At 51.4% G+C, this 26,689-nt stretch overlaps 8 protein-coding genes and 2 non-coding genes across 10 annotated transcripts; 6 read left to right on the top strand and 4 right to left on the bottom strand.

Moving 5' to 3' along the window:
• Positions 1-499: 499 nt before the first annotated feature.
• BDW70DRAFT_t75 lies at positions 500-587 on the top strand. The gene has a single exon. It is a non-coding gene; the product is annotated as a tRNA-Asp (tRNA).
• A 932-nt stretch (positions 588-1,519) lies between these two features.
• Positions 1,520-3,670, top strand: gua1 (GMP synthase (glutamine-hydrolyzing)). Its single transcript, XM_073736207.1, has 5 exons — positions 1,520-1,745; positions 1,798-2,285; positions 2,334-2,813; positions 2,868-3,071; positions 3,141-3,670. The coding sequence occupies exons 1-5, from the start codon at positions 1,681-1,683 to the stop codon at positions 3,503-3,505; spliced, it is 1,602 nt and encodes a 533-aa protein (XP_073597815.1). The 5' UTR covers positions 1,520-1,680; the 3' UTR covers positions 3,506-3,670.
• A 303-nt stretch (positions 3,671-3,973) lies between these two features.
• Positions 3,974-4,061, bottom strand: BDW70DRAFT_t70. Its single transcript has one exon. It is a non-coding gene; the product is annotated as a tRNA-Asp (tRNA).
• Positions 4,062-6,367: 2,306 nt separating this feature from the next.
• On the top strand, positions 6,368-7,556 carry BDW70DRAFT_20127 (GrpB family protein). Its single transcript, XM_073743492.1, has one exon. The coding sequence runs from the start codon at positions 6,559-6,561 to the stop codon at positions 7,180-7,182; it is 624 nt and encodes a 207-aa protein (XP_073597814.1). The 5' UTR covers positions 6,368-6,558; the 3' UTR covers positions 7,183-7,556.
• A 2,428-nt stretch (positions 7,557-9,984) lies between these two features.
• BDW70DRAFT_158243 (Leucine Rich Repeat domain protein) lies at positions 9,985-12,057 on the top strand (the record flags this gene model as incomplete). Its single annotated transcript, XM_073740484.1, has 3 exons — positions 9,985-10,180; positions 10,285-10,608; positions 10,661-12,057. The coding sequence occupies 3 exons, from the start codon at positions 9,985-9,987 to the stop codon at positions 12,055-12,057; spliced, it is 1,917 nt and encodes a 638-aa protein (XP_073597813.1).
• A 393-nt stretch (positions 12,058-12,450) lies between these two features.
• BDW70DRAFT_132730 (TFIIH subunit TFB1 family protein) lies at positions 12,451-14,814 on the top strand. Its single transcript, XM_073736206.1, has 2 exons — positions 12,451-12,830; positions 12,884-14,814. The coding sequence occupies exons 1-2, from the start codon at positions 12,689-12,691 to the stop codon at positions 14,644-14,646; spliced, it is 1,905 nt and encodes a 634-aa protein (XP_073597812.1). The 5' UTR covers positions 12,451-12,688; the 3' UTR covers positions 14,647-14,814.
• dscB lies at positions 14,799-15,987 on the top strand. The gene is made up of 2 exons (XM_073736205.1): positions 14,799-15,196; positions 15,298-15,987. The coding sequence occupies exons 1-2, from the start codon at positions 14,930-14,932 to the stop codon at positions 15,937-15,939; spliced, it is 909 nt and encodes a 302-aa protein (XP_073597811.1). The 5' UTR covers positions 14,799-14,929; the 3' UTR covers positions 15,940-15,987.
• A 51-nt stretch (positions 15,988-16,038) lies between these two features.
• BDW70DRAFT_132724 (putative PHD finger domain protein (Ing1)) lies at positions 16,039-18,580 on the bottom strand. The gene is made up of 5 exons (XM_073736204.1): positions 17,823-18,580; positions 17,083-17,762; positions 16,828-17,036; positions 16,243-16,782; positions 16,039-16,178 (listed from the first exon to the last, which is right to left on the bottom strand). Exons 1-5 carry the CDS (start codon positions 18,213-18,215, stop codon positions 16,120-16,122), a joined length of 1,881 nt encoding a protein of 626 aa, XP_073597810.1. The 5' UTR covers positions 18,216-18,580; the 3' UTR covers positions 16,039-16,119.
• kgd1 (alpha-ketoglutarate dehydrogenase KGD1) lies at positions 18,559-22,582 on the bottom strand. Its single transcript, XM_073736203.1, has 5 exons — positions 22,379-22,582; positions 21,959-22,292; positions 19,849-21,893; positions 19,426-19,799; positions 18,559-19,378 (listed from the first exon to the last, which is right to left on the bottom strand). Exons 2-5 carry the CDS (start codon positions 22,145-22,147, stop codon positions 18,840-18,842), a joined length of 3,147 nt encoding a protein of 1,048 aa, XP_073597809.1. The 5' UTR covers positions 22,148-22,292; positions 22,379-22,582; the 3' UTR covers positions 18,559-18,839.
• Positions 22,583-26,219, bottom strand: BDW70DRAFT_132717 (uncharacterized protein). The gene has a single exon (XM_073736202.1). The coding sequence runs from the start codon at positions 26,109-26,111 to the stop codon at positions 22,926-22,928; it is 3,186 nt and encodes a 1,061-aa protein (XP_073597808.1). The 5' UTR covers positions 26,112-26,219; the 3' UTR covers positions 22,583-22,925.
• Positions 26,220-26,689: the final 470 nt, after the last annotated feature.

The following is a 26,689-nucleotide window of genomic DNA, read 5'->3' as shown; positions in this document are numbered from 1 at the left end:
CACTGTATCTCACAGTTGAACCTCATATGCATGGAAGCCCGTTGTATGTGCCGAACAACAGGTAGAAGACATCACTTAGTCAGTGTAGTCTAGTAAGCACAATGTGTATAAGTACCATGCTCGCATCCGTTGGACTTCTTTGCCCACGGTCTGTCTTAAACACAGGCGGGAAAAGCGCTGTATATCAATACACTTCAGATAGTATGAGCGGAAAGGTATTAGCACATCTTTATTTTGCCCAGTATAGCTACGTTTGAGAGCATACTGCGCAATCAGTCATGCACGGACAAGACAACGTATACCCATGTCATAAGCCCGAGAACAGCGCCCATTAAACAGGATATTACACGTACTAGTGGTGATGGCCATCTGATATGCGAACTAGTCAACAGGCCAGCGTCTAAAAATCGCAGCCCTAATTAACACTTTCAACCCCAATAGACCGTACCCATATATGAACTGACTCATAAATCTTCTTAAGGGAAAACCAAATATCTAATCCTCGATGGTCTAACGGTCATGATTTCCGCTTGTCACCTATTAAGGAACAAGCGCGGGAGACCTGGGTTCGACTCCCAGTCGGGGAGATTTTTGCTTTTTGCGTGGCTTAGGGGTGGACACGCTATCAAGTAGTTTTTTTTTTTGGGGCGTACCGCGGTGGAAGTTGGTGGGGTTTGGCGGCTCGCCTTTCGGAACCCACTCGCCCAGCACAGGTAGTATGTGGTATCACGTATGGCTGTCGTGTCCATTTTCAAGCTGCCGGGGTCCATATTTCACTCACACTGCCGCCAGGTGCTTCAGTGCTGTACCCGCTTATGTTTAACAAAGGTGAAGTGAGTGGCCTACACCTCGTAGTGTACACGCGTGCGCCGTAAATGCTGTCATCAGTTAGCGCAAAGGCAGTACAGAGCTAACCTAGCGGAATTCTGCTTGTGTTATATTGACCTAAGTATAGACCACGGTCTATTGGTTGCTACAGAAAGCACAGAAAGCGAGGCGTAGCGATGCTTAACCATTTTCCATGTACAACACCCAATAGCTAAAACCGTCAATCCCCGCTACTCTAGGTATCGCAACTGTAAACGGCCTTGGATCTGTGACAGTACTTAAAATGCATTCTACCATGTCCCGCTTTGTATTATTATAGCAGGCCGCCCTTTTTTTCCCCACCATCAGAGAAGCAATTTCGAGGGGGACTACATAGAAGCCCATAGCCTGAGTCGCCCACTATTCCTACAACCTACTAGCATCAGCACCATCCATATTTCCACGGGTATTGCAAAAGGTAAGAGCATATATCACATCTGAATCTGCAAATTATCCGCCCATTCTAGATAATATGATTACTCACACAGCCACATCCAGTAGTGGCCATATCCCAAATAGCGACGAGATCTTATCAGATAAGATCCTCCGCCCCTCAAGCAGTCATGTGAGCGGTGGGAGTCACCCCACCAATAATTCTTGCTATCAGCGGCAGAATCGGTGATTCATCTTTTTTTTCTTCCTCAGCCGTCTCCTTATCAGTCGCGCCTGGACTTCGTTTCTCGGGCTGGTCTTGCTTCAGGATACCGCTCAGACTCCATTGAACCGTATCCATTGATAAACGAACACTCCCAGATTTCCATTGACCGCTGCAGGCCAGACAATCCCCGAAGCGAGCCATATCACAACCCCACCATGGCCGATACAATCCCTCACAACACGTTCGACACGATTCTCGTGTTGGACTTCGGGTCCCAATAGTATGTCTGCTTCAAGGCTGATTTAGACGAACAAGACTGACACCACGCACAGCACCCACCTCATCACCCGTCGCCTGCGCGAAATCAACGTCTACTCTGAAATGCTCCCGTGCACCCAAAAACTTGCCGACCTAGGCTGGAAGCCCAAGGGTATCATCCTCTCAGGCGGCCCATACTCCGTCTACGAAGAGGGCGCACCCCACGCCGACCCGGCGTTCTTCGAGCTTGGCGTCCCAATCCTGGGTATCTGCTACGGTCTTCAAGAGCTCGCCCACCGCCTGCACGCAGATAACGTCGTTGCCGGAACCGCGAGGGAATACGGCCATGCTGATCTGAGGGCCACCAAGTTTGGCGGCCACGTTGACAAGCTCTTCGAGAATGTCGAGGGCGATATGACCGTTTGGATGTCGCACGGTGACAAGCTTCGCAACTTGCCCGAGGGCTTCCACACCATCGGTACTACGCAGAACTCGGAGTACGCGGCCATTGCGCACAAGTCGGATCCTATCTATGGCATTCAGTTTCACCCAGAGGTCACACGTGAGTCTCATGAAAGGACAGAGTGGGGCGGATTCTAACAGTCGATAGACACTCCTCAAGGTGGACAGCTGCTGAAGAACTTCGCTGTGGGCATCTGCGGCGCCGAGCAGAAGTGGACGATGGCGGAATTCATTGGTCAGGAGATTCAGCGGATTCGCTCTCTCGTTGGCCCTGATGGCCAGGTGCTCGGTGCTGTCAGCGGCGGTGTCGACTCGACCGTTGCCGCGAAGCTGATGACAGAGGCCATCGGCGACCGATTCCACGCCGTTCTCGTCGACAACGGCTGCATGCGATTAAACGAGTGCGAGAAGGTCCAGGAGGTCCTCCAGGAGCAGCTTGGAATCAACCTGACGGTCGTTGACGCCGGGGAGCAATTCCTCGCTGGTCTTAAGGGCGTGCACGACCCCGAACAGAAGCGCAAGTTCATCGGCGGCAAGTTCATTGACGTTTTCGAGGACGAGGCGCGCAAGATTGAGGCCAAGAGCAACGGAAAGGTCGAGTGGTTCCTACAGGGTACCCTCTATCCTGGTACGTCTAGCTCAATTTATCACCCAACTACTTGTCCTTACTAACAAGTTCCAGACGTGATTGAAAGTATCTCTTTCAAGGGCCCCTCCCAAACTATCAAAACTCACCACAACGTTGGCGGCATCGCCGAGCGCCTCATGCGCGGCCACGGCCTCAAGCTCATTGAGCCCCTCCGTGAACTCTTCAAGGACGAAGTCCGCGAACTCGGCCGCCAACTCGGCATCTCCCCTGAGCTCGTCGGTCGCCACCCCTTCCCTGGTACGCGCTCATCCTAAAGTCCACTCATTATCAACATCATCCACAAAACCAAATTAACAAAAAATACAGGCCCCGGCATCGCCATCCGCGTCCTTGGCGAAGTTACTCGCGAGAAAGTTGAAATGGCTCGCAAGGCCGACCACATTTTCATCTCCATGATCCGCGAAGCGGGCATCTACGACGAGATCGGCCAGGCTTATGCGGCACTCGATCCCTCTCGCGCCGTCGGCGTCATGGGCGACAAGCGCGTCTACGCGAACATTATCCTGCTCCGTGCAATCTCCACGAAGGACTTCATGACTGCCACCCCGTACCCATTCTCCTACGAGTTCTTGTCCAAGGTGTCGACAAGAATCGTCAACGAGGTTGCGGGCGTTTGCCGCGTTTGCTACGATTACACGAGTAAGCCGCCAGGGACTATCGAGATGGAATAGAGAGTTGGTTTACAACATAAGGTGGGTTTCGGAAGCGGAGGGAAGGGACCAGAACGCTATTAGATGGACGGGCTTGAATAGGATAGAGGGGAAAGTTCAACTACATAGATGAGGGCTATATTTACTTAGTTTTACGAGATGTTGTTTATGATTTCAGCCAATGCCATGCATATTTACATTAATATCTACATTCTCTTGACAGCGTCGTAGCAAAGAACTTCTGATAAGAAGTTCTAGCACCATTCAGCATCAATCATAGATTTCCCGCCTAATCCAATAAGACAGGCGATGCTCTTTGGGATGAAGTTGTATTCTGTTGTCTTAAGCCCACCATAGCAGCTACATCCACCGGACCCTATCTAGCCCTAACCCGGACCCCACCCGCTATACACCGGCGCGGCAAAGCGAGAAAAAAGTCCCCGTCCACCAAAAGCAATTAATTAGTAGCAGAAAAAGCGAAAAAGAAATCTCCCCGACTGGGAGTCGAACCCAGGTCTCCCGCGCTTGCTCCTTGGTAGGTGACAAGCGGAAATCATGACCGTTAGACCATCGAGGAATTGGGTGAAAGGTTGTTGCTATATTTGACCATATCAAAGAGTTGCATAACAACAGCTTGAGTTTTGATTGGGGTCTTTTGCAATTTATTGCCTTGAGGGGGCTATGAGAAAGGATAGGAGGCAATGGATTGTGTATATGATGTATGTAGAGCAAGTAACTAGGTAGATAGGCCTAGCGGATACGTCGCTTCTGCAGGTTGTTTGTGCCTTATCGAAATTTCTAGGTAGGGTTCCGGCCGGCTTGCTTTTGAAATAGCGTTAATATAGTTATACCAGGCAAGTAGCAAGTGAAGTTTACGATAAGGTAGTGCCGATCAGATCACCAGTTATATAGCTACCTTCAATGCTCGAGAACAAGGCCAGGTCCCAGTTCCAAGAACAATCGTAGTCCTCCAGCTACTCCCAAAAATCAACTCCACCACTTGATGCCACCTAGGGTCCTGAGAAAGTTGCATCGCAGAATGCTTTCCTATCATAATATATAGTGCTTGGACCTGTGCCTCTCTTAGGAGGCCACGCACGGCAAGCTCTGCGCATGGAGTCTCGCGGAGTATGGCTTGAGCATAATTAAGCCCGTCAATGATCACGTCAAATCATTGCCGTACTCAATAAACGCCTTTGGGGGCTTACATTCATGGCCATGGATTTTCAGACGTTCATGTTCCTTGAGCTGATGTGCGAGGATAGATTGTCCAGATACAGATCTACATTGACCCGGATTTCTTGGTCAATCCAACTCCAATTCGACGCCGTGCTCTAGGAGCATGCAAGCTGCCTTTGGGGTCAGCTTGCTGGCAGCATAACGAAATAGCTGTTCGATACCCATTGCCTCAGTTATCAGCCGGACCGCCGATTTTCAGAATGTACTCTACGAACGGCAGTTTATCACCCTAGCACTGCATGGTGAGCTGTTCGTCTTGATGCGTCTCATTCGTTGAGGCTTTTGTAAGTGATATTGCAAGTAGCATGGACCGTATTCACTTTCATTTCCTCTAAGTTTGGTGAATATATGGATCTCGGAGCCACCAAGATCAAGGCACTCGCCGGTTTCACCATCACATTCACCATATAGGCGGCATGACTCCGATAAGGGAATTTCATCGGCAAACCTTTACCCCAGCTGCAGACTCCCAAAAGGAGCATCAGATTTGTCTCTCCTGGTGACGGTGAGAGCCATGACGCGGGACAACATTGAGTGTTCCCATACTACCAATAAGGGAGAGATGCAATGAGGTCTATCTGAACCTCTACGTATGCGGAAAACCCCTCCATCAACGTAGGCGATTCGAACTTCGATTGGGGTCTGCCTCTCTACCTAGAGGCTATCTATCAGTCGCCACACGACCTTCCGCCAGTGCTACTTGGAACGGATTCGGTAGTCGGTGATCAAGGAAGGAATCCAGAACCGTTTCTTTCTGAGACCAAAAAAACTCCATGCTATCCATATGATTTACGCTGCACGATGGAGAGTGTCAACCGCGTCTCCGACCACCTGTCTGCCGCGGATTGATGTTATCTCCAGTTGGTGTAGTTGCGTTAGTTATCACCAGACTCTGCTACTACTCCAAGAAACTCGTCCTTGTTTCGCCAGTAGCTCCATGTCATAGTAGCGGACACACTACGCTGACGTGAAGTGTGCATCTTGTGGGCCCATCTGCGAAGCCCAGTCCACTCCTCTTTCCATATCGTAAGAAGGACCTTTTGCCGATATTCTTCAAGGCGATAGCTACTCTACTCAACTTGCTAATAAGAGACTTACAGCATTACTATGCCTCCCTTCACTGCAGCTAACAACGCCATATGGACTACATCGCTCTGAAATTGTAAAGTCATGGTTCAGCAGACAGCTCGGGCCATTTCCGTATATAGGCTGCCCCTTGTGGCTGTGTCGCACGTACAGACTTCTGCACAGGTAAATAAAGGTGTATGTCTTCAGGGAGCTTGAGGAAAGGAGCACATGAGACTCAAGGTCCTAAGAGGAGGTATTGAAGCGTCACTTATATATTTCGAGTTCGTGTGTTTATTGGGAGCGAGATGCTGATGTGGCTACCGATGATAAACAGAATCCATCTAAGCCTAGACCTACCCCAGAAGGGGATGGGGGACGATGAGTAGGAAAAGTGAGAATAAGAAAAGTGGGGTGATAGTAATGGATAGATGCTGATGTCCGTTTGCGGGAGTGGCTTAACAATCAACACGTAACAATCAACATGTAGAGTATGGCTTGCGCTTGAGCCCAAACGAAATTCCCCAGAGGTCACAATTCAGAGCCCCCATCTCATTAATCGGTCAGTTCTGTATAGAACCATAGATCCCTGTCTAAAGTTCTACTCTGGTCCCCTCGTATCCCAGCCAAACCGTAAGCGCTAGAGCAATAAAGGCAAGCAAGCAACGGAGCCTCCCCTCAAGCCACTTGTAAGACGGGTGACCTTTCAGCGCAAGTTGAACAAATCCATCATTTACATTGTATTTTCGACCCTGAACAACGATAGAGAAATGGCACAGAACCCCATAACCCAGCACATCCTCTGCGATCCCGCCGACGTCCAAATCGTCTCTAAACGCCCCCATAAGCGCATCGAGATCGTCGAGCCGGACCCCGCCTGGCCCGCTGCTTTTGCCGTCATCGAGGCACGCATCAAAGCTGCTCTACCCCAGGGCAACCTTCTCTATATCCAACACGTCGGGAGCACCAGTGTTCCCAACCTCCCTGCAAAGGCTGTCATTGACGTGGATGTGGTCGTGGTAGACCCTACAGCGGAAGAATCCTACGTCCCCGCTCTCGAAAATGCAGGGTTTCAGTTTCTCCTCCGCGAGCCCAAGTGGCATGAGCACCGACTGTTTGGATGTGACGAGCCTTATGCCAATATCCATGTTTTTCCGCCTGAGAGTCCTGAGCTTGTGAGGCATCGGCTCTTCCGAGATTGGCTGAGGGATCCGATGCATGAAGCCGATAGGGAATTGTACGCCAGCGTGAAACGACAGGCGGCAGAAGAGAGTCGGAAGGCAGGGGAGACGGTCATGCAATATAATTACCGAAAGGAGCCTGTCATTCGAGAGATCTTGAGGAAGGTGTATGAGGCGCATGGGTTGCTGGGGGACAACCCGAAGAATAACTAAACTACAACGCTATATCAGGCATACCTATAAATCATATTCGAGCGCCCCTTAAAAATCAACATGAAAGACAGTCAGCGGCACTAGGCAAGCTGCGCTGCTATGGAAAATAGTCTCCTGGCATTTTTTTTTTCAGTCCCGTTAAGACTCAGACAGTTGTAATAGCGGACACTGGTCAGACGTGGTATGGCGGAGTTGACCGTAGTCTGAGCTGGCCGTTCGTCTACCTAGGCTTCCCCCTGGAACAGGCGAAGAAACAGACTATATCCAGGGCCCAGTCGTCGATGATCAGTTCATGATTGCCAAGGCGCCTACCACCATTCAGGAAATTGCAGTTGCTCATCGAACAAGGACCCCAGCACCCCGAAGCAATCAGAGGATCGAGTTTGAGTCGACGATTGTTTCTGCTTCGCCTGTGCAGCTCCCGGTAACACGACCGCGGGGATCTGCAGTCTTGGAAATAAACTAATGAGAACTATAGGGAGAAATTCTACCAAGGCTCTGTGGGATCCCCATTTCTAATTCGGGCGCCGAGATATATTCATCGGGAACAATTATGTGAGGAGAATGACTGGAGTCATGGCCACTGCAGGTGAGGAGACATGGTGTGCACCAAGATCCGCGTTATCCGGCTACCCTATACCAGCTTTGTGCCGTGGGAGTATAGTATGGCGTGATGAATGGAGTCACTTCCGAAATGGATGGCGTTAACACGTCTGTTCTGAGATTAGGTGCCATGAAAGACAAAGATTCAATTCAAACCAATAAGCGGAAAATGTGATGGCGTGTCTGCGGTCAAATTATTGAATACTAGCTGGGCGGAATGGCATGCTTTGTCCGTGTTTGTCAAGGGACTCAGGCCAATGTGCTGGCGTATTGAGGACACCATGGTACCAACTAGTGGTGAGATACGCGCCAAATTAAGAAGCTGGGGTGATCTTCCTTGGCGCATGAACAGTTAGCTCGTTTACCACTTGGCTATCCGTACCCCGACTGTTTTCCACGGAGAAGGACGTATTCAGCGTCCCCTGTGACGTCGAAGTATTGCTGACGGAGGGACCTTCGGCGCCTATGCCGAGTCGGATGCGAGCGGTCGTCGGTGGTTCTGGAAGATCTGGACCCAGTTAGATTGAAAGCCTGTTCCTATGTGCGCTGGAGAAAACGACAGGGACGCTGATCATGCATTCCGGGGAAGGTCGATGAGACGGATCCGATGCTGGAACCTTGCATGGAGGAAAGGACGGCGGGCGATGACGAGGAGGCAGACCAGCCATTCAGCTCCTCCCCAAGGTCACGGGATCCCCGCTCAGCAAATGGCGGGCGGGAGCGTAGTAACCGTTAGCTAAGGGATTTGCGCCTCTGGTACAGCTGTACTGCCGGTACACGTCTGTATTGACAATGTCAGCAACGAGGCTTTGGATGGGGATATAGCTATGCGATTGATGAGACCGATTGAGACCATTGAGATTATGAGACTGATGAAATTGATGATTATATTAGATATGGCGGCTATCATGGTTAAGGGTGTACAATCATCACTACGAGAGCAGTCGCTGGCAAGGCTGCTGGGATCTGGTTCCAGGAGGCCTGTTCCGGTACCGCGCTGTATCGAAGCACCGACGCCAAGCGAGGTGCTCTGGCAGCTTTCAGTCACGGGGCCTGCGGAGGCGGTTTTCCATTATGTCATAGAATGCACGCAGACGATCCAAGCCTCAGGGAGTCTTGGAAGACCAGGTCATGCTCCAATCTCTGTGTAGCCAGTTCATGAATCCAGGTGTCAGCAGAGGGTCGGTCTAGCGATGAGGACTATTGAAAATCATCTGACTGAAGAGGAGAAAGCGACGCAGCAAATAATGAAGCCGTTGATGAGGGTTCAAATAGAATAATTCCGAAAAAAGCAAAGTCTCGCCTTGCGACCGCAATCGAATCACCGCTGCGAGCAATTGCGCTAGTCTTGATGCTTGGGCTTGTCGATGAACTATACCCAGTACTACAGTGTACAGAAAGTGCCACCATGTAATGCGTCGGACAGTCGGGCAATCGGCATCTATTATAGGAGTAAAGATTTGAATGGGAGCAGGTACTCGAGCTCGAACCCGGGCTTTGAGTCAGAATAGACAGTGCCACCCGCTGGAGAATTTTCTTAGTGCTCTGAGCTTTCGCCTCCATCAACCTTGAAAGAACTTTCCGCTGTCAACTTATAAATCAGCAGGAGCCATTTCCACTTTTTCCATGGCTCTATAATAAAAGCTATTTCTAACGTCCGTCATCGTTTTCCACTAGGGCATTTCACTTACTTCATAGAAACCTCACCACCACCGGTCTTGTTACACTTCCACCACCGTCTCCTCGCGTCCGCCTTCCGCGCTTCCCTGTTCTTCCCTGGCTAGCCTCTGACATTCTTTGAATTTCTTCTCGGTCACAACAGTCCGTCCCTCTTGGAGCTCAGATCCCATTCCTTTCAAGGCTCGATTCATAGCGCATCCAGAGCATCCACTCGGAAAGAGCTTGTTCCAGCTGCTCCGATTCTGTGACTAACAGCTTTGCTCTTCTCCTCACGCCGCGCTGGCTTGGCCCGTCTAGCCAACCGCAACTGTCTGTCTGCCACAAAACCACATCGGTGGGAATCTGGGGAAGAAAAAGCTTTTTCAACCCCTTGTGCTGAAGGCTCCATATTATTCATTTTTTCCTTTTTTTTGCGTTGCTGGCACTTGCTCGTGCTTCATTCGCGACTTGCCCTTTTGAGAGTGGGCGGGCTTTCCGCTTATATACAAAGTCGAGCCCACGGCTCCAGAGCTCTCCACCATGTCTGCCGCAACAACCTCTCCGACCATTTCTGCCCACAAGGCCTCTTTTTCAACTGGCCTTCCGAGAAACTCATCTCCTACCGCTCAATCTCGCAACTCCTCCCGCAACTCCTCCTGCTCATCGCCCAACCGAGACGGGTCCAAGGCCAGCAGCCGTCGCGAGTCGTTCGGTTCAATCAAAGAAGACACTGACGGTACGAATTCCCCTCCGCCTTGACCTACTTGGAAGCGCAGCAACAATGTCAGGTGTAGGTCAATTTCCGGTGACTCGGCATTGAACTCTGACCATGACGTATAGGGATTGCGCAATCATTCGTTGATACACATCTCGACCGTTTTCACAAGGACCGCTCTAAGCTCGACAGCTTCGACATGCAGATGCAGCAAGCGCCGGAATTCTGCTGCCCCTGCGGAGGGTTCCTAGGGTGGAAATCCATCCGTTTGGGTGGAAAGAGTCTCAGTAGAAGCTACAGCGATCTCCGCGCGCTTGGGAATATGAGTGCTCGCGGCTGGGCTTGGGAGGACACTCCCACTGCTCCTGTCCCGACACCGGAGACGAAGCAAGAAAAGAGACCAGAGCCGGGATCATCCCTGCTGGAGAGACTGCCGTCGGAGATTCTAGGTAAGCAGTAGCGCATAGGCCTTTCACAGTTCGTCCCTGACATGAGTCCTAGACCAAATCATATCACATCTCGCTTTGGACGTTCCGCCAAACGGCTATACACCGCGAAATGTGGATTTGATTTCGTGTCTCCTCACCTCGAGGACATTGCATGCGGCCACTCTAAGCGTGCTGTACAGGAACATGACCTTCCCGCACTCCATCATCTTTTCCAAGGCTCTCAACCACATGTCGCAGTATCCTGCCTTGGGAACCTTAGTTCGTCGCCTCGACTTCTCTCACTTTACATCCGTGGGTCTTGGCCGTACAAAGCAGATGAATTCGGAGATTCAAAACTTGACACACAAAACACTTCTGCAATTCTTAGAGCTTTTGCCCAACCTCAAGGAATGCTTGCTCCAGGAGCATCTCGAAGGAGACATTAGCATAGAAGTGATTTCCAAGCTGTTTAACGGGCTCCCGAATCTGGCTGCTGTTGACTTCTGTGGTAGCTCCTCATCACACTTCTCGACTGTTTTCCAGCAGGCTTTGAACTCTGAACCTGGTCTTCCTTTGACCCTTCCAAATCTGCGACGAGTGTCGTTCCACGAATGCAGCGGCATCCCGTCTTCTGCCTTTGAAGTTCTCCTTCCACGATTGGTGAATCTGACTCACCTTGATGTTAGCCACACTCAGATTAGTGAGGATGCGCTGTTTGCAATTCCGGAAACTGCCAGAATTACCCACCTTGGACTTTCACGCTGCATCCGCCTCGGCGGACCGCGGGTGGTGGAGTTTTTGACGACGCATCCAGCTGTGCGCGACTCGCTGGTATATCTCAACGTCATGACTGACGCATCGCGATACCGACTCCTGGAGGAAGAAGATGTGAAGAAGCTGCTTCCGAAACTTCCAACCACTCTTCGCTCCCTCAACCTTGGAGGTGCCAGAGTCACCTCGGAACACACCGATGCTTTGATTCCTTTGACTAAGCACTTGGAGGAGCTGGGTTTGAGCTCTGCGGATCTGTCGGCGCAGGACCTCAACCGCTTCTTTGCACCACCGCCCACCAGTGAAACGTCTGAGGCGACATCCTGGGTGCCTTCTTCGCTTTGCTATCTTGATCTTACCAAAGTGCCTCAGCTCTCAGTTGGCATAGTGTTCAACACCAACTCCTGCCTATTGCTCACAAAGCAAAGCTATCCTCTTCAAGTTATTGAGTTCAGTGAAAAGCTGATCACTCCACTGCGTGAGAAACCTAAGAACACCAAGACCTCCCCCGACTGGACAGTCCGCGAACTGGGCCGTCGTGGATGGTACGTGCGCGATCCCGCCTCGATGCCCGAGACACCAGTCGACGATGGCTCTCGTTCTTGGAAAATGGGCGCCAGATGGTGGGGAATGAAAAAGATTCCCGTTGCTGTCGGCGACGTCGGCGGTCTCTATGGACATTATATGTTCAAGCGATGAACGAAGCCTGCAATAGCGCTAATTCCGTTCGCAAAGATCGAGATTATACCCTATTTCTTCTTGCATGTCCTATTATTTGTTTGTTCATGTTATGTTTTGAGTTTGGTTCTGGGCGGAACTGTCTTCTGCATTTCGAAATCTGGAGCATAAAAGTGAGCGTCTCTTTTTCATGACATGATTGAGCGTGTGCTTTGTTTTGGCTGCATAGCGGAAGCAAGATTGTTCCAGGCGTATGGCGTACTTCCACTATTGTTCGTTTTGATGCAGTTTGAGATGATAATGAAATTTGTCAAGTAGTATTTAATCTACCAAGTTGGCAATGACAGGTCTATCAGAGAGAAAAATAAATGACATAAGACTTGTAAGAGTAAGCATTGGAATGAGGCTCCAGTCTTTCGAGCTGCTGCGCGAAAGTCTAGCCCAGTCACGTGCATCCGGATTTCAACAGCTTCAGTCCCAGACTTCCTGGAGCTTCTTTCACCTTCACGATATCTTCTAGGCGCACCTCAACTCTCGAAGGCCTTTGACCTTCCGAACCCCCTACATAGCGCCTCCACTGGGGTTTTTCCCTCCCGATGGGTGGATCGCTCTCCGCCGCCCAGGACAGTGGACGCTGTCGACTTCGACCACGATGGCACCTCCGAGCGGGTCGGCGGCGTACAAGAAGAAAGACGGCACCCTAACGATGTCGGCTGATCGCCAGTCGGTTTCTTGGATTCCGGCTGCGGGTGGTGCTTCAGGAACGATAACAATTTCCGTGGCTCAGATTACCAGTGCGTGAACTTTTCCCTAGCTCTTCAACGAGGGCGATTTTGACAGGATACAGATCTACAGCAGACCCCCGCGAGTAGTCCGAAAGTTATGTTGAAGATATTTGCCCTCCCCTCGAACAATCCCTCTGCAGCTCCGGAACAGTACATTTTCTCATTTACCGCTGGTGCGACGGCCCGTGCAGAAGCGGACGCTATCAAAGATGCCCTCAGCGCCGCCATTCAGGCGGCCAAGACGGCCCAGGCGACTCCGGGTCCGGTTGCAGCAACCAGCGAAGGAGGAGGCATGTCGGCGGCTATGGCGATGGCAAGCGCGGTCTCATCAGCAGGATCTGGGAAGCACTGGTGGGACGATGATAAACGTTTAAAGACCGATGTGGAGCTGCAGCAGTCGCTGCTGAAGGCAGATGCAAATCTACAGAGGATGTTTATGGAGTCGTTGCATACAAAACCGGAGACATTGTCGGCGAGCCAGTTCATGTCGCAATTCTGGTCTACGCGGCTCCATCTCTTACGAGCGCATGCTATTGAGCGGTCGCAAACCCGAGGCTCTTACAATGTGCTGTCGACGCTAAAGCCACGGACGGAAGATAACGTGACAAAGCTTAATATCAGCAAGGAGCAGATACAACTGATTTTTAATCAGCACCCGCTCGTCAAACGGGTATATGATGAGAACGTACCGAAGCTGAGTGAATCGCAGTTCTGGTCGCGATTTTTCCAGAGCAGACTATTTAAGAAACTGCGCGGAGAACGTATATCTGAGGCAGATGCGACGGATGCTATATTGGATAAATATCTCAAAGCCGACGAGTCTGGGAATCTGCCGCGCGACTTACACATGCCGCACTTCCTTGACTTAGAAGGAAACGAAGTGAATCACAGTCAACGCCGGGGTAATAGACCAGATATAGACATGCGGCCATCCGCGGTGGAGAAGGTGCCAATTATTCGCACCCTGAATACCCTGAGCGAGAAGATAATGGCGAATGTTGCGCCAGCGGATCGAGTGGCCTCGGCGCCAGTAGGTAAAATGGATGACGGGACATATGCTGAGCTACAGCTGCGCGATCTACGCGGGGACGAAGAGCAAAACCGCATTCTACTGAACATTCGAGATCAAAGCCGGTTCTTCTCAGCGGCTAAAATCGCAGAAGACGAACGCAATCGGCAATTTGAACAGCAAGATCCAGAACAGATACTACAAGACCTGCGAACCAGTATTGCGCGAAACTTCCGCGACGACGGATCCGCGCCATTAAGTCAGCTTGTCGATCCAGACGAGGAGGAGGATGCAGATGAGGATTCGAAGACGAGCTCACGGCATTACCGCCATCTCGCTTCCACACAAATCCTCGACGTGATCAAGGACCGGCGTACCCAGACACAGGTTGCATCAAACTCAGACACATATGGACTGACGTCAGCTCTGTACGACCGCCTGACACTCACGCACGCGACGACCACGGAATTTCTGCACCAATTCTGGCAGGCCTTTCTATCCGGCAATCCAGACCGTGCAAACGAAGTAGCGTCACTCGTAGAATCGCTCAATCGCGCCATGGAGCGGATCAACGCCGTTGCGACGGACGCAGAGACAGAGCGTCAAGTTGAGGTGGAAAAGGTGAAGCAGCATGCGCGCGAAGTGTTACAGGCTACAGGGAAAAGGCTGCGTGTCAATCTGGATAGTATACCGGGTGGCGAGCAAGCGGTGAAGCGTCTATTGGGGCCGACGATTCGGGCATTGGACACAGCTATGACACGGTATAAAGAGGCTTTGGCCGAGGAGATGAAAAATATAGAATCTAGCAATACTTGAGCAACAAATAGGCATCGAGGACATTACATGCGCAATGCCAGAATATATTATCAAGTGGACTTTCTGATCTAGTAGTAAGCTTGTAGATCTCGGCATGCCGAGGTCCCTGAATACTCTGGAACAACCACCCACCACTGCACTTACACAGTCGCTCTCTCCGCAACGTGTCTCCATCATTATCAACCTGCTTAAGACGACAACCACCGATAATACTAGCATCAACAACAGACTAACCCAGCGCACCCCTCGCGCGGGTCAGGACATTCCATCTACTCTTTTCAAAATGCAAACTAGCGGGTTCACAAATACGCCTCTCACAAAGGCCTTGCTCATCTACACAATCGCTTCCTCAATCGCGCTCTCCATCTTCGACATCAAACATCTCGCCTCCATTTACATTTCCCCCCATCTCTTCCCCTACGGGCAGTTCTGGCGCTGCCTGGTATGGCAGCTTGCCGGATTCGCAAACTCTACGGAAGCCCTGTTCGCCGCGTTGCTCGTTTATCATTGCCGGGTTGTTGAGCGGGGGTGGGGTGCTCGGAAGGTTGCTGTACGTTCTCATACTTGTTACCCATTCTTCCTTTGCTGGATAGGCTTTGGATATGGATATGAAATGGGATGGATGATGGCTGACTGGTAGCGATGGAACAGACATTCATAATTTCAACACTCCCCTACACGACGCTCCTCCCTCCACTCCTCCTAACACTCGCCGTGAAACCGCTCTCATTCGGCAAAGTGAATTATCTACCCTCTGGCCCAACAGCAACTATATTCGCCTTGTTGGCGCAGTACCACGCCTCCATACCGTCGACATACCGGTACACGATTTCGACGTCTACATCTACGTCCACGCCCACACCTACCTCGCCGTCTTCTCAGCCACAAAATGCAGCGCACAAATTCTTCCCGTTAACGCTTTCTCTGTCCGACAAGTCAACAACATACCTAATCGCCGCACAGCTCTCATTGTCCCAATTCCCATACATGCTTCTTCCGTCCGCAATTGGTTGGATTGTAGGCGTTGCATGGAGAGCAGAGGTGTTGCCTTTAGCGGCGGGGAGTGGGAGTTCCGGGTGGAGGGTTCCAGGCTGGGTCGTTGGGGAGGAAGGAGTAGTGTTTTCTGATAGAAGTGGCAGAAATGAGGCCCGATTTGAGGGGTTGAGAAGGAGGTTGGAAAGTGAGGCTGCCGCTGCAAGCGCGGCAGCAAGTGGGAATGCAGGATCGAGTACGAATGCTGGGCCTTCTGGTTTTGGCTCCGGTTTCAGTAGACAGCGGATTGTGAGGGAGTGAATATACTTGGACTAGACTGGCTGCGCGTATGTTGTGCTGGTATGCAATTAATGGAGAGTTTATTAGAAAGACTGCAGTAGAATTCAACACCAAAAATCAAGTATTCGTTGGTCTATCATAACCTATATCACGGGACGAGAATTTTGACCAGGCCAAAAGAAGAATGGGAAAAACACTTGTCTACCGCCCATTCCGACTCCGGCGCATATTGTCCTTACACTCATTACAATACCATTTGACTGTAAACCGTTAGAATGCGAACCTAAAGTCTCTTTTGAATCCAAGAAAAGTGGGAGAACTCACCATTCCGTCCAGGCGGCTTCGTGAGCCCAACACATGACAGATGGAACCACTCGCGGGGACACGCATCGTTGTCACACGCGACCATCTCGCCGAAGCTAATTTCGTTACAGTAGCAGTACCGCGGCTCGCCTTCCTCGTCCTCATCATCACCTTCGTGAAGCGACTCTTCCGGATCCGATACTGGTGGCGGTTGCACAACGGATGAATTGTTGCCGATTTTCTTGTGAGAGCGTTTCGGCGCGGGGTCTGAACTCCGCGTTGGTCTCGTGCGCTGCTGGACTGGTTCCGCGGAAGCGAGTACAGGAGTCGAGTTCTTGGAGGACCGGCCTTTAGGTGCACTGGTTGAGACGGGTGCGGGTGTTTCGGTGCGTTCGACTGATTCGGTAAGCTTCCTGTCGATATCTTCTCTTTGAGTGTGCGTTATTGAGGAATCTAAAGGATCGATGGCTTCAGATATATCCCGCTGTAAATCTGAGACAGGGACGAATTCTGTTCTGGACGGTGTCTCTTTTGATTGCGCCTTGTTTTCAGTAGTTTTGCCTACAATGATTAGTGATGCCCAGAAACGTGAAGAGAAAAACGTACCTGAGTTAGGCACGCGGTTGGACGCAGAAGACGAGGGTCTTTGCCGGGAATTCGCCTGCGTTGCACCCTGCTGTGCTCGAGAGGATTGCGGTCTAGACGCAGGCCCTGGGCTGGCCGCACTGCGTGAGATACTCGCGGCGGGAGCAGTCCCAATAAGCGGGGAAGGAGGAATGACGGGTGAGTCCGCGCTGGCGACTCCAGTGTTGTTTCTACAGATATTAGCAGATTACCCAGGAATAGCCAAGGTAAACATACCGTTTCCGGGTGGCGGCATTGGCATTAGGTGCCCGTGAGCGTTTCTTGGTCGCATCAACAGCATCTTTCGACACTGCTCGTCCAGAGGCTCCTGCACCACTAGCAGACCGTTCCATAGTCGCGCCAGCCTCCGCAGTACCAGGCCGTTCGACCTTGCGGCGTTTCGTCTGGCTCGAACCAGCCGCGCCAGCTTGCCCGTGTCCATGATCACCCCCGACAGCACGATTTTTGTTATTTTGTCCCTTTCGAGACCCAACGGCCCGAGCTTCTTCCAGATCCGAATCCGCATGCGCCCGACGTTGTCTGCGGGCCAACACGGCCTCCCGTCTCGCCTCGCTTCGCGATGCGGCCTCTGCTTCGTGCAAAGCATGCGCAAGATCCTTGTTTGACGCAGCTTCTCGTCGAGGTCGCTCGTTCGTGGCAGTCTTGGGAACATTCCGATTCGAGTAAGCCCAGTGAGTGAGACTACCAAGGCGAGCCTCTTCACTGATTTCGCCGGCAATGAAAGGGAATATGGAGTCCAAGCGCATGAGTTGGCGGTCAAGCTCATCGTTTGCATTCGATATCACATGGTTTTTCTCATCAGCCGTCATCATAAGGTCGGAAAGGGTATGTCGAACACGATCGAAAAGGACGCGGCGGTTCTTGCTCTCCGAAGATTCGGGCGGACGGGAAGGTTCCTACCAGCAACCATATAATTAGTAAATTGCATGGCTTTTGGTTAACTTTGCTGAACTTACAGCAGGCAAGAGATCATCTCGGACAACTCCTTCGATGATAGGCGCAGGATTAGGCGGGTATGGAGTCGGCTGCGACTCTGATGCAGCCTTCAACAGCTGCAGTAGATTATCCTCAAGAGCCCAAGCCTTAGCATCGACCTCTTTCAGCAGCGAATTATGCCGCCGAAATTCGCGCGGGAGGGCGGTTATGGCGTCCGTGAAATGGGTCAGGGCTGGATAGAAGCCATGCGGAACAGGTGAAGACACAGAATCCGCCATTGACGAGTGACCATAGGCAAAGGAGGAGCGCCCAAGGGTTTTAGATGTGCGCGAGGGGTTTGTCCTCGTCTGGCGCGCTGACTGACGAGCACTGTGACCTTGGGCGCTGACGGCCGACGGAGCGACGGCAGACATTGTCGAAGGGGGACGGGGAGCGACAGTGTTTTCCAATGAGGATTTGGCAACAAAATGGTCCAAATACAAGACTAGAGCATCCACGGCAAATACATTGACAAAAACCGCAACTCTAGGCTGACGGGGAGGTTAGAAGCAAAAGCAGAAACGAGGAGATGCGAAGTGCGGAGAAAGGCCTGAGTAAGGGCTGAGGCACCAACTGATTAGCGCCTGAATGCACAAGCCTTACTGAGCCGGGAATAATGACTAAGCACATAATACTGACGTCACAGCATCACAACGCGTCGCGAAAAAGGCTTCAGGAATCTTGAGTGGTTAGGAGAAAATGGAGAGATAGAGAAGCTCGAAAAAACAAGGAAATCTCGTATTATGCCAAACGTGTACTTATTTTACATATACGCGGAAAGACATATTCTAGGTATACAGGCCAGCCCAGGAAATCTATACCAGGGTCAAACCCAATACCAATGTCCAGCGCACCCAGGACAGATGCAAAACAAACAGAAGACAAAGTACATAGGAAATAAGTCATACAGTGGAAACCAAAATGAAGTAGACGCTGAGGCCGCTCCCTTCTGAAATAAATCACTTGGAAAGAAAAAAAAATGCTTGACTTGTGCTAGTCTACTCGCCCTTCAGACGCTCCTGGTGGACGGAGAAGGCCTCCTCGAGCAATTCCTGCTCCTCCTTCACGTGAACGGATTTCAGGCCGGTGGCTACGGAAGCACTTGGCGGGCGACCAGCATACATGACGTGGCGGCGGTTGTGGTGCTCGGTCTCGTTAAGCAGAGTCTCAATGCGAGGCTGGACGTAGCTCCATGAACCGGCATTCAGGGGCTCTTCCTGAGCCCACACAATGTTGCGAGCGTTGGGGTAGCTGTCAAGGTTCTCCTTCAACTGAGCCCAAGGGAAGGGATGCAACTGCTCAACACGGGTGATGGCAGTGTTGCGGATGTTGTTGGCTTCGCGGTGCTTGGTGAGGGCAGCGTACACCTGGCCAGAGCAGAGAATGACACGCTCAATCTTCTCCGGCTCATCGATGGCGGTTCCATGAGCAGGGTCGGGAATGATCCATTGGAAGTGAGAGTCGCCAGTGAACTCCTCAATAGACGAGCGAGCAAGTGGGTGACGAAGGAGAGACTTGGAGAAGAAGATTACAAGGGCTAGAATTGATTAGCTCAGGTCCATTTTAAGGGCGGGAACAACATACGCTTGCGGAATTGACGGTGGATCTGGCGGCGCAGCAAGTGGAACAGGTTCGCAGGGCTGGTCATGTAAGCAACCTGCATGTTGCAGTCCTGGTGCTGGCGGTCGAGCTTGTCCTGGGAGGGGAAGACACGGGGTTCCTCGTTACAGAGCTGGAGGTAACGCTCCATACGACCGGAAGAATGCTCAGGGCCCTGACCGTCGTAACCATGAGGAAGAGAGAGAACCAAACCGGAGCGCTGCAGCCACTTGGATTCTCCAGAGGCAATGAATTGATCGATAATGCACTGAGCGTTGTTGGCAAAGTCACCGAACTGAGCCTCCCACATAACAAGGGCGTTAGGAGAGGTCAAAGAGTAACCATACTCGAAGCCAAGACTGTAAACAGGTTAGAGAATTGCAAAAGAGATTTTCCAGTGAAACTTACGCTCCGAATTCACTCAGAGATGAGTTAGAAATAACAAAGCTACCCTGGTCCTTGCTGATGTGCTGAAGAGGAGTGTAAGTCGCCTCAGTCTCCTGGTCGTGGAGAACAGCATGACGCTGAGAGAAAGTACCACGCTCAACATCCTGACCGGACACACGGACGTGGTAACCCTCGCTGACGAGGGAACCGAAGGCAAGAGCCTCAGCAGTAGCCCAATCAATATTTTTACCTTCCTCAACGGTCTTCTTGCGGTTGCCCAGAATACGCTTGAGGTTGCGGTGAAGAGTAAAGCCTTCAGGAGCACCACTGATCTTGTCGGCGACGTTTTTCAGAATAGGAGGCTCGACAGCGGTGGGAAGATGCGGCAGAACCTCAGTAGCAAGCTCCTTGGGAGTCTTGAAACCGTTCCAGGCGGAGGTCAACCACTCCTTACCGGTGGGCTGGTAGTCCTTGCTTCGGTCGAAGCTGTCATTGAGCATGCCCCAGACCCACTTCTTGTGCTCGTCAATGTCCTCCTTGGTGAAGGTGCCCTCGGAAATGAGCTTCTCAACGTACATGTCGAGCTGAAGCTTCTTCTCAGCAACGCGCTTGTACATTAGAGGCTGGGTGAAAGAGGGCTGGTCAGTCTCGTTGTGACCCTGCTTACGGTAGCAGACGATATCAATGACAACGTCACGCTTGAACTCGGCGCGCCAGTCAGCAGCAACCTGGCAGACGTAGTTAACAGCCTCAACGTCATCAGCGTTGACGTGGAAGACAGGCGCATCGATCGACTTCGCGATGTCTGAGCAGTAAGGAGTAGAGCGAGCAAAGCGAGGATCGGTGGTGAAACCAATCTGGTTGTTCACAACGATGTGGATAGTTCCTCCAGTAGAGTAGGCGGGCAAGGAGTGGAAGCCCATGGTCTCGTAGACAATACCCTGAGCAGCAAACGCAGCATCACCGTGCAGCAAAACACCCATGGCGCTATCGAAGTTCTTCTCATCGTTGTTGTAGTGCTGGATAGCGCGGGTCTTACCCAAGACGACGGGGTCCTCGGCTTCGAGATGGGACGGGTTGGCAACAAGAGAGAGCTGCACACGCTTACCAGAGGGGGTGGGGCGTTCGAAGTTCATGCCAAGGTGGTACTTGACATCACCAGAGCCCTCATCGGAAGGCTCAGCAGAACCGGCGAACTCACTGAAGATGGATTCGTTGGGCTTTCGGACGACGTTGGACAAGACATTAAGACGACCACGATGGGGCATACCGATGACGATGTCCTTGATACCATAATCGACACTGCGGTCGATCAAAGCCTTCATACCAGGCACAAGAGTTTCGCAACCCTCGAGACCGAAACGTTTATCGTTAGGGAACTTGGTAGCCAGGAAAGCCTCGAAGCTGGAACTCCAGATGAGACGGTCGAGAATGCGGCGCTTGTCATCCACAGAGTACTTGTAGGGCTCCGGGACCTCGAAACGATCACGGATCCAGTCGCAAGGCTTACGGTCGGGGATGTGAATATACTCCACGCCGTACGAACCACAGTAGATCTTTTCGCAAGCAGCAATGATCTCACGGAGAGACATCTTCTTACGGCCCTCAGTAGCGAAACGGGGAAGAATACCTGGACCAAGGTCAAACTCCTCATCTAGATCGCGCTCGGTGAAGCCGTAATGGTCCAGCTCGAGCTCCTTGGGCTTGCTGTAACCAAAGGCCTCAGCTTCACCACGGATACCCAGCGGATCGATCTTAGCCTTGTGGTGACCACGAGCCTGGTATGCGCGAACAAGTAGTTGGACCTTCAGGTGCTTTGTGACATCAGTGCCTTGGGAAAGACCGAGACCAGCACCAGGCATCTCCTGGTGGACGCCCCCAGTGGGCGTCGGAACGAGGGTAGGAGGGGGCTGGAAGGCCTGGGAAATTGGCATTTTGCCCTCCTCCATGTTACGGAAATATGTCTGCCACGAGATGTGGACGCTAGAAGGGTCTTTCCTCCATGCGACGTACATCTCATCGATATAGTTGGCGGTGTTTCCTGAGAGGAAAGAGTCGCTGGCGGCCTAAAAATGAGGAAGTAATAAGTCAGTCGAGTATCAGGAACAATTTTCATAAAGGACATTCTTACCACGCCAGAATCCTCGGCGGACGAGGCATAGAATCTCTTGCCAACAAGGGCGAGAGGTCGTCGGGTAGCTAGGCCAAATTTTGAGCTCGAGTCGGCACGTCTGACGGTAGAAGCGAGAGACATTGACCGTCTACATGAAGAGCAGGCAGCACCGCGCACGGTCGCCTTCATGGCGGTAGAACGAAACATTGTGAGATTTTTCCGGTACTCGAGGAGCTCGCAAACCGGGGAGAGGAGATAAGAACTTCTATGACGTTTCCAGAGTCGCGTAGGATACAACGACTGGTAGGGAAGAGAGACGTGTGCAGTATAGAGACTAGAAAAACAATTAGATCTTGAAGTCATATGTCAATCTAGTGTCAGCTGGAAGCTTTGCATGAGGCATATTTGGCGGACGAATGGAAAGGTGGAAAAACTAACAGGTTCTCGACCAGCTAGAACAGGTCTAGTGTAGAGACGGGACTCATAGAGAGCAAAACACTCCCTAACAACAACTTTACTGGCGTCAAGCGGATGGAGCGGAGAATGGAGGAGAGGGAGACCGTAAAGCAAAGAGAACGAAAGCAGAAGCAAATGGGGGAGATCCAGGTTGTTACAGTAGACAGTTGTGGCGCACACTGGGAGGATGACTCAGCATCCGACCTCCCGAGGTCGTGGAGCTTCAGCGGAAGCACTTCGCGGGTCTTTGCGGATACCGCAGGCGGTCTCTTGTATATGTATATCCGGTAGAGTATCGGACGTTGTTCACTTGGGCAGGTAGTAGCGGTGGTGAATATAAGTTAACGATTATGCAGCTATATTGCAAATAGTAAGGTAGATTGTACAATCCAGAATGCCAACAGATCCCAATCAGCCCAAATCTCAAGTCATTGCGTCATAATACAAAGCGCTAATTGTCAAAATAAAAGTATGCCGAACAATGTGGATATATATCGCAAGATGTTAATCATTATACGAGGATCAGAGACTAGTTCTGTGAGTCTCCGTCCCCGGTAATAGTCCGTTCGGTGCATTGCTGGGAGAAGGATGCCCATGCACCTTTGTCGTATTCTCGAATCGGAGAATCCATCGCAAGCGGTACTCCTAGAAAGTCTGGGGGAACGGTGTGAACGGATGGGCTCACGTCAGACAAAGCAAAACTGCCTCTATTTGACGCCGGATATTGCTGGGGAGGAGGGCTGCTACTGCTGCTGCGGAGACTGCCATTGCTTCCACCCCAGGCGTCACGTCGAAGCTTCATGAGTGCGCTCAACGACATCTCGTCATCGATGGTATTGAGGTCAACGAGCTGGGCAAGGCCAGGACTTGACACGGATTGGTTGGAATGGGCGACTCCATGAGCAGTAACTGAAATAATTGAATTGCGTGTGCTCCATTCGCTACGCTCCGTGATGGGTGTCAGACTAGGTTCTCGAAACTTCCCACGGCCACTGTGGGAGCGAGAGATGCCTTCAGCGCCTCGAGGCCCAAAATAGCCCCCATTGGTGAGCTCAGAGTTAGCGCCGTATGCCTGCGCGTAAAAACCAAACTCATGTCCGTAGAACCCCTCATCATCATTTTCCAGGGCTTCGGCGTTGGCAGCAGCGATTATCGGATCATCGTAGAGTAAGTCATCATTATCATCGTAGTCAAAGTCGTCCAATACCTCTTCAAACCCTACTGCTTCCATTGCTTGGCTAATGCGGCTTTCGTCTGATACAAGCCCTGGTTGTGAGTCCGCAGTGTGAGCACTCTCTTGGGCCATGGACCGTTCGCTGACGCTTGTGGTATGTCCGAGACGGTCATTTGCGGCACACTGGTTTGCTGCGTCTGCCAGAGCGTTATGGAAAGCTTCCAAATTGTGCTCCGACAGTATTCCGCTGTGAGAATTAACAAGCCCAGGGTTGGGCATGTTTCCGGCAACGCTGCCGTATCTTCTTGGAGCGAATCCTTGGTGATGTTCACTAGCTGAGCTTGGGACATGTCCCAGGCCACCACTTGAGTCTGCCTCTATGCCAGATACATCACTTCGAAGCTGAACTGGGGCTGAAGATTGTTTGCGCTCATACAGATGGCTTGTCGGGTCATCAAATATAGACTCGTCGAACTGCTCCCCAGCGTCTTTGGTGTCCAGCTCACCGAATTCCCCATCATCAAAGTACAGATCGTCTTCATCCAGGATCGTTTGCAACGGAACAGAACCCGCAATGCCGGGCTTTTCTTGAGGTTGAACCGAGGCCGTGGGCTGTTTCCGCTCATAAAGATGGCTTGTTGGGTCATCGAAAATGGACTCATCAAATTGCTCCTCCGTAGCTTTGGTGTCTAGTTCACCAAATTCCCCATCGTCATAGTAGAGATCATCCTCATCCGGGATTGTTTGTAATGGAATATTTGACAGGTTCCTGGAATCTCGCAGGAAGGTCTTTGAAGAGTCTGTGGTATTATCGGCCGCCACAGATGCATCTGGTGAAAGAGGCCCCGTAGAATCAGGGTTGGATTCTTCCTGCTTGGAAGCGGCAGGCTGATTACCTTCAATAGTTGATGTGTTTGGCTGGACAGGGCTAGCGACGACTGGGGACAAATTAGGGGCGAGCCACGACTTATTCCATATATTGCCCGGGCCCGAAAAGTTCTTAAATTCGTCACCTTCATCGGCATCTACATTGACGCCAGGAATCTCTTCCTCCAGGCCATCAATGCCATCGAACATGTCATTATCATAATCATCCTCAAGGTCACTATATTCACCATTCAGGCGCGCTTCAGCTTTTCGCGCGGCTTCCTTTTCTTTATGCTTCTCCTCTAAAAGTTTCTCCTGTGTCGAGGAGCCGACGCCATTCATGTCGAAACTGAACCGGGAAGCATTGCTTTTGAAATGTTTTGGCAGCCCAGAGGGCTGCTGCGGGAGTTCCATCTCAAAGGTATCAGAGTCTCCTACACTTTTCGTAGTGTCACCACCCGCCAACTTCGCTTCATGACTCGATTCTAGCCCCTCGGAAGGTGGTGGTCCTTCTGATGGTTTCCCGCTATCCGTGATAGAAGAGGGCAATTTTCTTGCGAACACCGGTATCGTATGCGGGTCGTGATCCCGGTTCGAGGAATCTGTTAGTAGGGATGATTGCAGGTAGGCTTTGTTTTCGACCTGGAGAACCCTTTTGTCATCCTCAAAGTGCTCTCTGAATACCGGTGAATAATCACTGTGCCTCTTCAACTGCTCCGGAAGAGGTGAATAGGAGCTCCTCTCGTCAGCAGCATGTTCAGGCTGAGCCGCGGGAGATGCACCCGGTTGACCAGCTTGTTCTTGTCGATGGCCAGGAGCAGCAGATAATTGTCGCCGAGGGCGCGGCGCACTAAAGTCATGGACGATTTTCCCTCGTATGCGCGGGTCATAATCATCTGGAATTGGAATGATGGTTCTGGAGCCTCTATTCACATCGTCTGCACGCAATCCCGCGACCTGGTGCGAGCGTCGTTTGGCCAAAAGTGACAGCGGATTCAGTAGTTGAAGCATAGTTTTGCCCGACCCTTTTTGCGGAACAGATTCCACTGGCTGCGCATCCCGATCATTTTGCCGGCGACTAGTAGGCCCCTCAAACCGATATTCTTTCTGCGATGCCGAGTGCTTATCTCCTGGGGACACGTCCGGGGAAGTTCGAAAGCGGCGATGGCTGGTTGGTGCCATGGCGGGTGAGGTCGAACGCTTCGACTGGCCGTCTACGGCCGTGGCAGTCAAACGAGCTTTTTCAGAGGCCGGCAAGGGTGAACTAGGCTTAGATTCGTTTTCGTGGGTCCGGTCTGATGTTGCAGGTTGTAGCGATGGTTGTGAATGATTAGTCTGAGCAGTCAGAAATGGCTCTGTATTGCGCTCTTCCGGGCTCGACCGCGGTCGTGTATGGTTGTCCGAGAAAGATGGCGCAACTCCAGGCGTGCCACTTGAGGTTGAAGGCGTCGGGGCATCGACAGTGGGACCAGAAACCGTTGAAGTTCCTCCATCAGATTTCGAGAAGTATCCGTTCGGTGCTCCCTCTCCTGCGATGAACTTCTCGTCAAAAGTCGTAGTCAAAGACGTCGAATCAGGAATCAGCGGTAGCAGGGGGGGTGCTTTCGGGGTGGGCTGTGAGGTGGGAGGAACAGGCGAGGCATTCGACGATCGGCGGCGCCAGTACGAGAGCATGGCGAACTGCGCTTCGGGGTTTTCGCTGGCTCGCAGCAGTCTCCGTCTGGCTTGATTCGCTCAGGACTCAGCAGATGCAGTTTCCATTTTGCTATATGCTCGTGTTCAGTCTGCTCCAAGATCTGCGGAGAATTCTCAATCAAGAAGACGTGCGTGGGGCACAATGCCAATGCAACCAGTCGAAACCACGCGCCGTATCGACGGTGACTAAAATTAGGAACTAAGGTTATATATGAAAATCTATAACAAAAGGACGTGACCTTCTAACAATATAAGAATGTTTTGGAGAAAAGCGAGTTACGATAACTAAGCAATAATGCCGGAAATGTCAAATTCTAAGCGGATGCTCTGAGGCACTAGGAATCTAGGGGACCCTCTACTATGGAGTAATTCTCAATGACAGCTGAAAACGGCTAACGCTATTTCAAATCTACGTTGACACCTCGACCGCTTTAAGCTTTTTATTATTGGGGCATGCAAAAAGAGCGTGTTTTGAGCAATCAGTTACATTTGGAGTAGTTTCCTTTCTCATGTTATACGTAGGCTGTCCTGGTGGACTTTAGGAGCTTGGGAATAAA

This window comes from Aspergillus foveolatus (assembly GCF_047715535.1).
Source record: "Aspergillus foveolatus strain CBS 279.81 unplaced genomic scaffold BDW70scaffold_13, whole genome shotgun sequence".
NCBI lineage: Eukaryota > Fungi > Ascomycota > Eurotiomycetes > Eurotiales > Aspergillaceae > Aspergillus > Aspergillus foveolatus.
The sequence above is the reverse complement of the archived record's forward strand: the minus strand, read 5'-3'. Positions and strand labels throughout refer to the sequence as shown.

Bases quoted from the DNA above. Each gene is read 5' to 3' on its own strand.
- gua1 (XM_073736207.1), top strand. From the start codon at position 1,681: ATGGCCGATACAATCCCTCACAACACGTTCGACACGATTCTCGTGTTG. The intron at 2,286-2,333 runs GTGAGTCTCATG...AACAGTCGATAG, and splicing joins GTTTCACCCAGAGGTCACAC to ACACTCCTCAAGGTGGACAG. The intron at 3,072-3,140 runs GTACGCGCTCAT...CAAAAAATACAG, and splicing joins CGGTCGCCACCCCTTCCCTG to GCCCCGGCATCGCCATCCGC.
- BDW70DRAFT_20127 (XM_073743492.1), top strand. From the start codon at position 6,559: ATGGCACAGAACCCCATAACCCAGCACATCCTCTGCGATCCCGCCGAC.
- BDW70DRAFT_132730 (XM_073736206.1), top strand. From the start codon at position 12,689: ATGGCACCTCCGAGCGGGTCGGCGGCGTACAAGAAGAAAGACGGCACC. The intron at 12,831-12,883 runs GTGCGTGAACTT...GACAGGATACAG, and splicing joins TTCCGTGGCTCAGATTACCA to ATCTACAGCAGACCCCCGCG.
- dscB (XM_073736205.1), top strand. From the start codon at position 14,930: ATGCAAACTAGCGGGTTCACAAATACGCCTCTCACAAAGGCCTTGCTC. The intron at 15,197-15,297 runs GTACGTTCTCAT...GCGATGGAACAG, and splicing joins GGGGTGCTCGGAAGGTTGCT to ACATTCATAATTTCAACACT.
- BDW70DRAFT_132724 (XM_073736204.1), bottom strand. From the start codon at position 18,215: ATGTCTGCCGTCGCTCCGTCGGCCGTCAGCGCCCAAGGTCACAGTGCT. The intron at 17,763-17,822 runs GTAAGTTCAGCA...GGTTGCTGGTAG, and splicing joins GAGATGATCTCTTGCCTGCT to GAACCTTCCCGTCCGCCCGA. The intron at 17,037-17,082 runs GTATGTTTACCT...TAATATCTGTAG, and splicing joins AATGCCGCCACCCGGAAACG to AAACAACACTGGAGTCGCCA.
- kgd1 (XM_073736203.1), bottom strand. From the start codon at position 22,147: ATGTTTCGTTCTACCGCCATGAAGGCGACCGTGCGCGGTGCTGCCTGC. The intron at 21,894-21,958 runs GTAAGAATGTCC...CCTCATTTTTAG, and splicing joins CCGCCGAGGATTCTGGCGTG to GCCGCCAGCGACTCTTTCCT. The intron at 19,800-19,848 runs GTAAGTTTCACT...ACCTGTTTACAG, and splicing joins TCTCTGAGTGAATTCGGAGC to TCTTGGCTTCGAGTATGGTT.
- BDW70DRAFT_132717 (XM_073736202.1), bottom strand. From the start codon at position 26,111: ATGCTCTCGTACTGGCGCCGCCGATCGTCGAATGCCTCGCCTGTTCCT.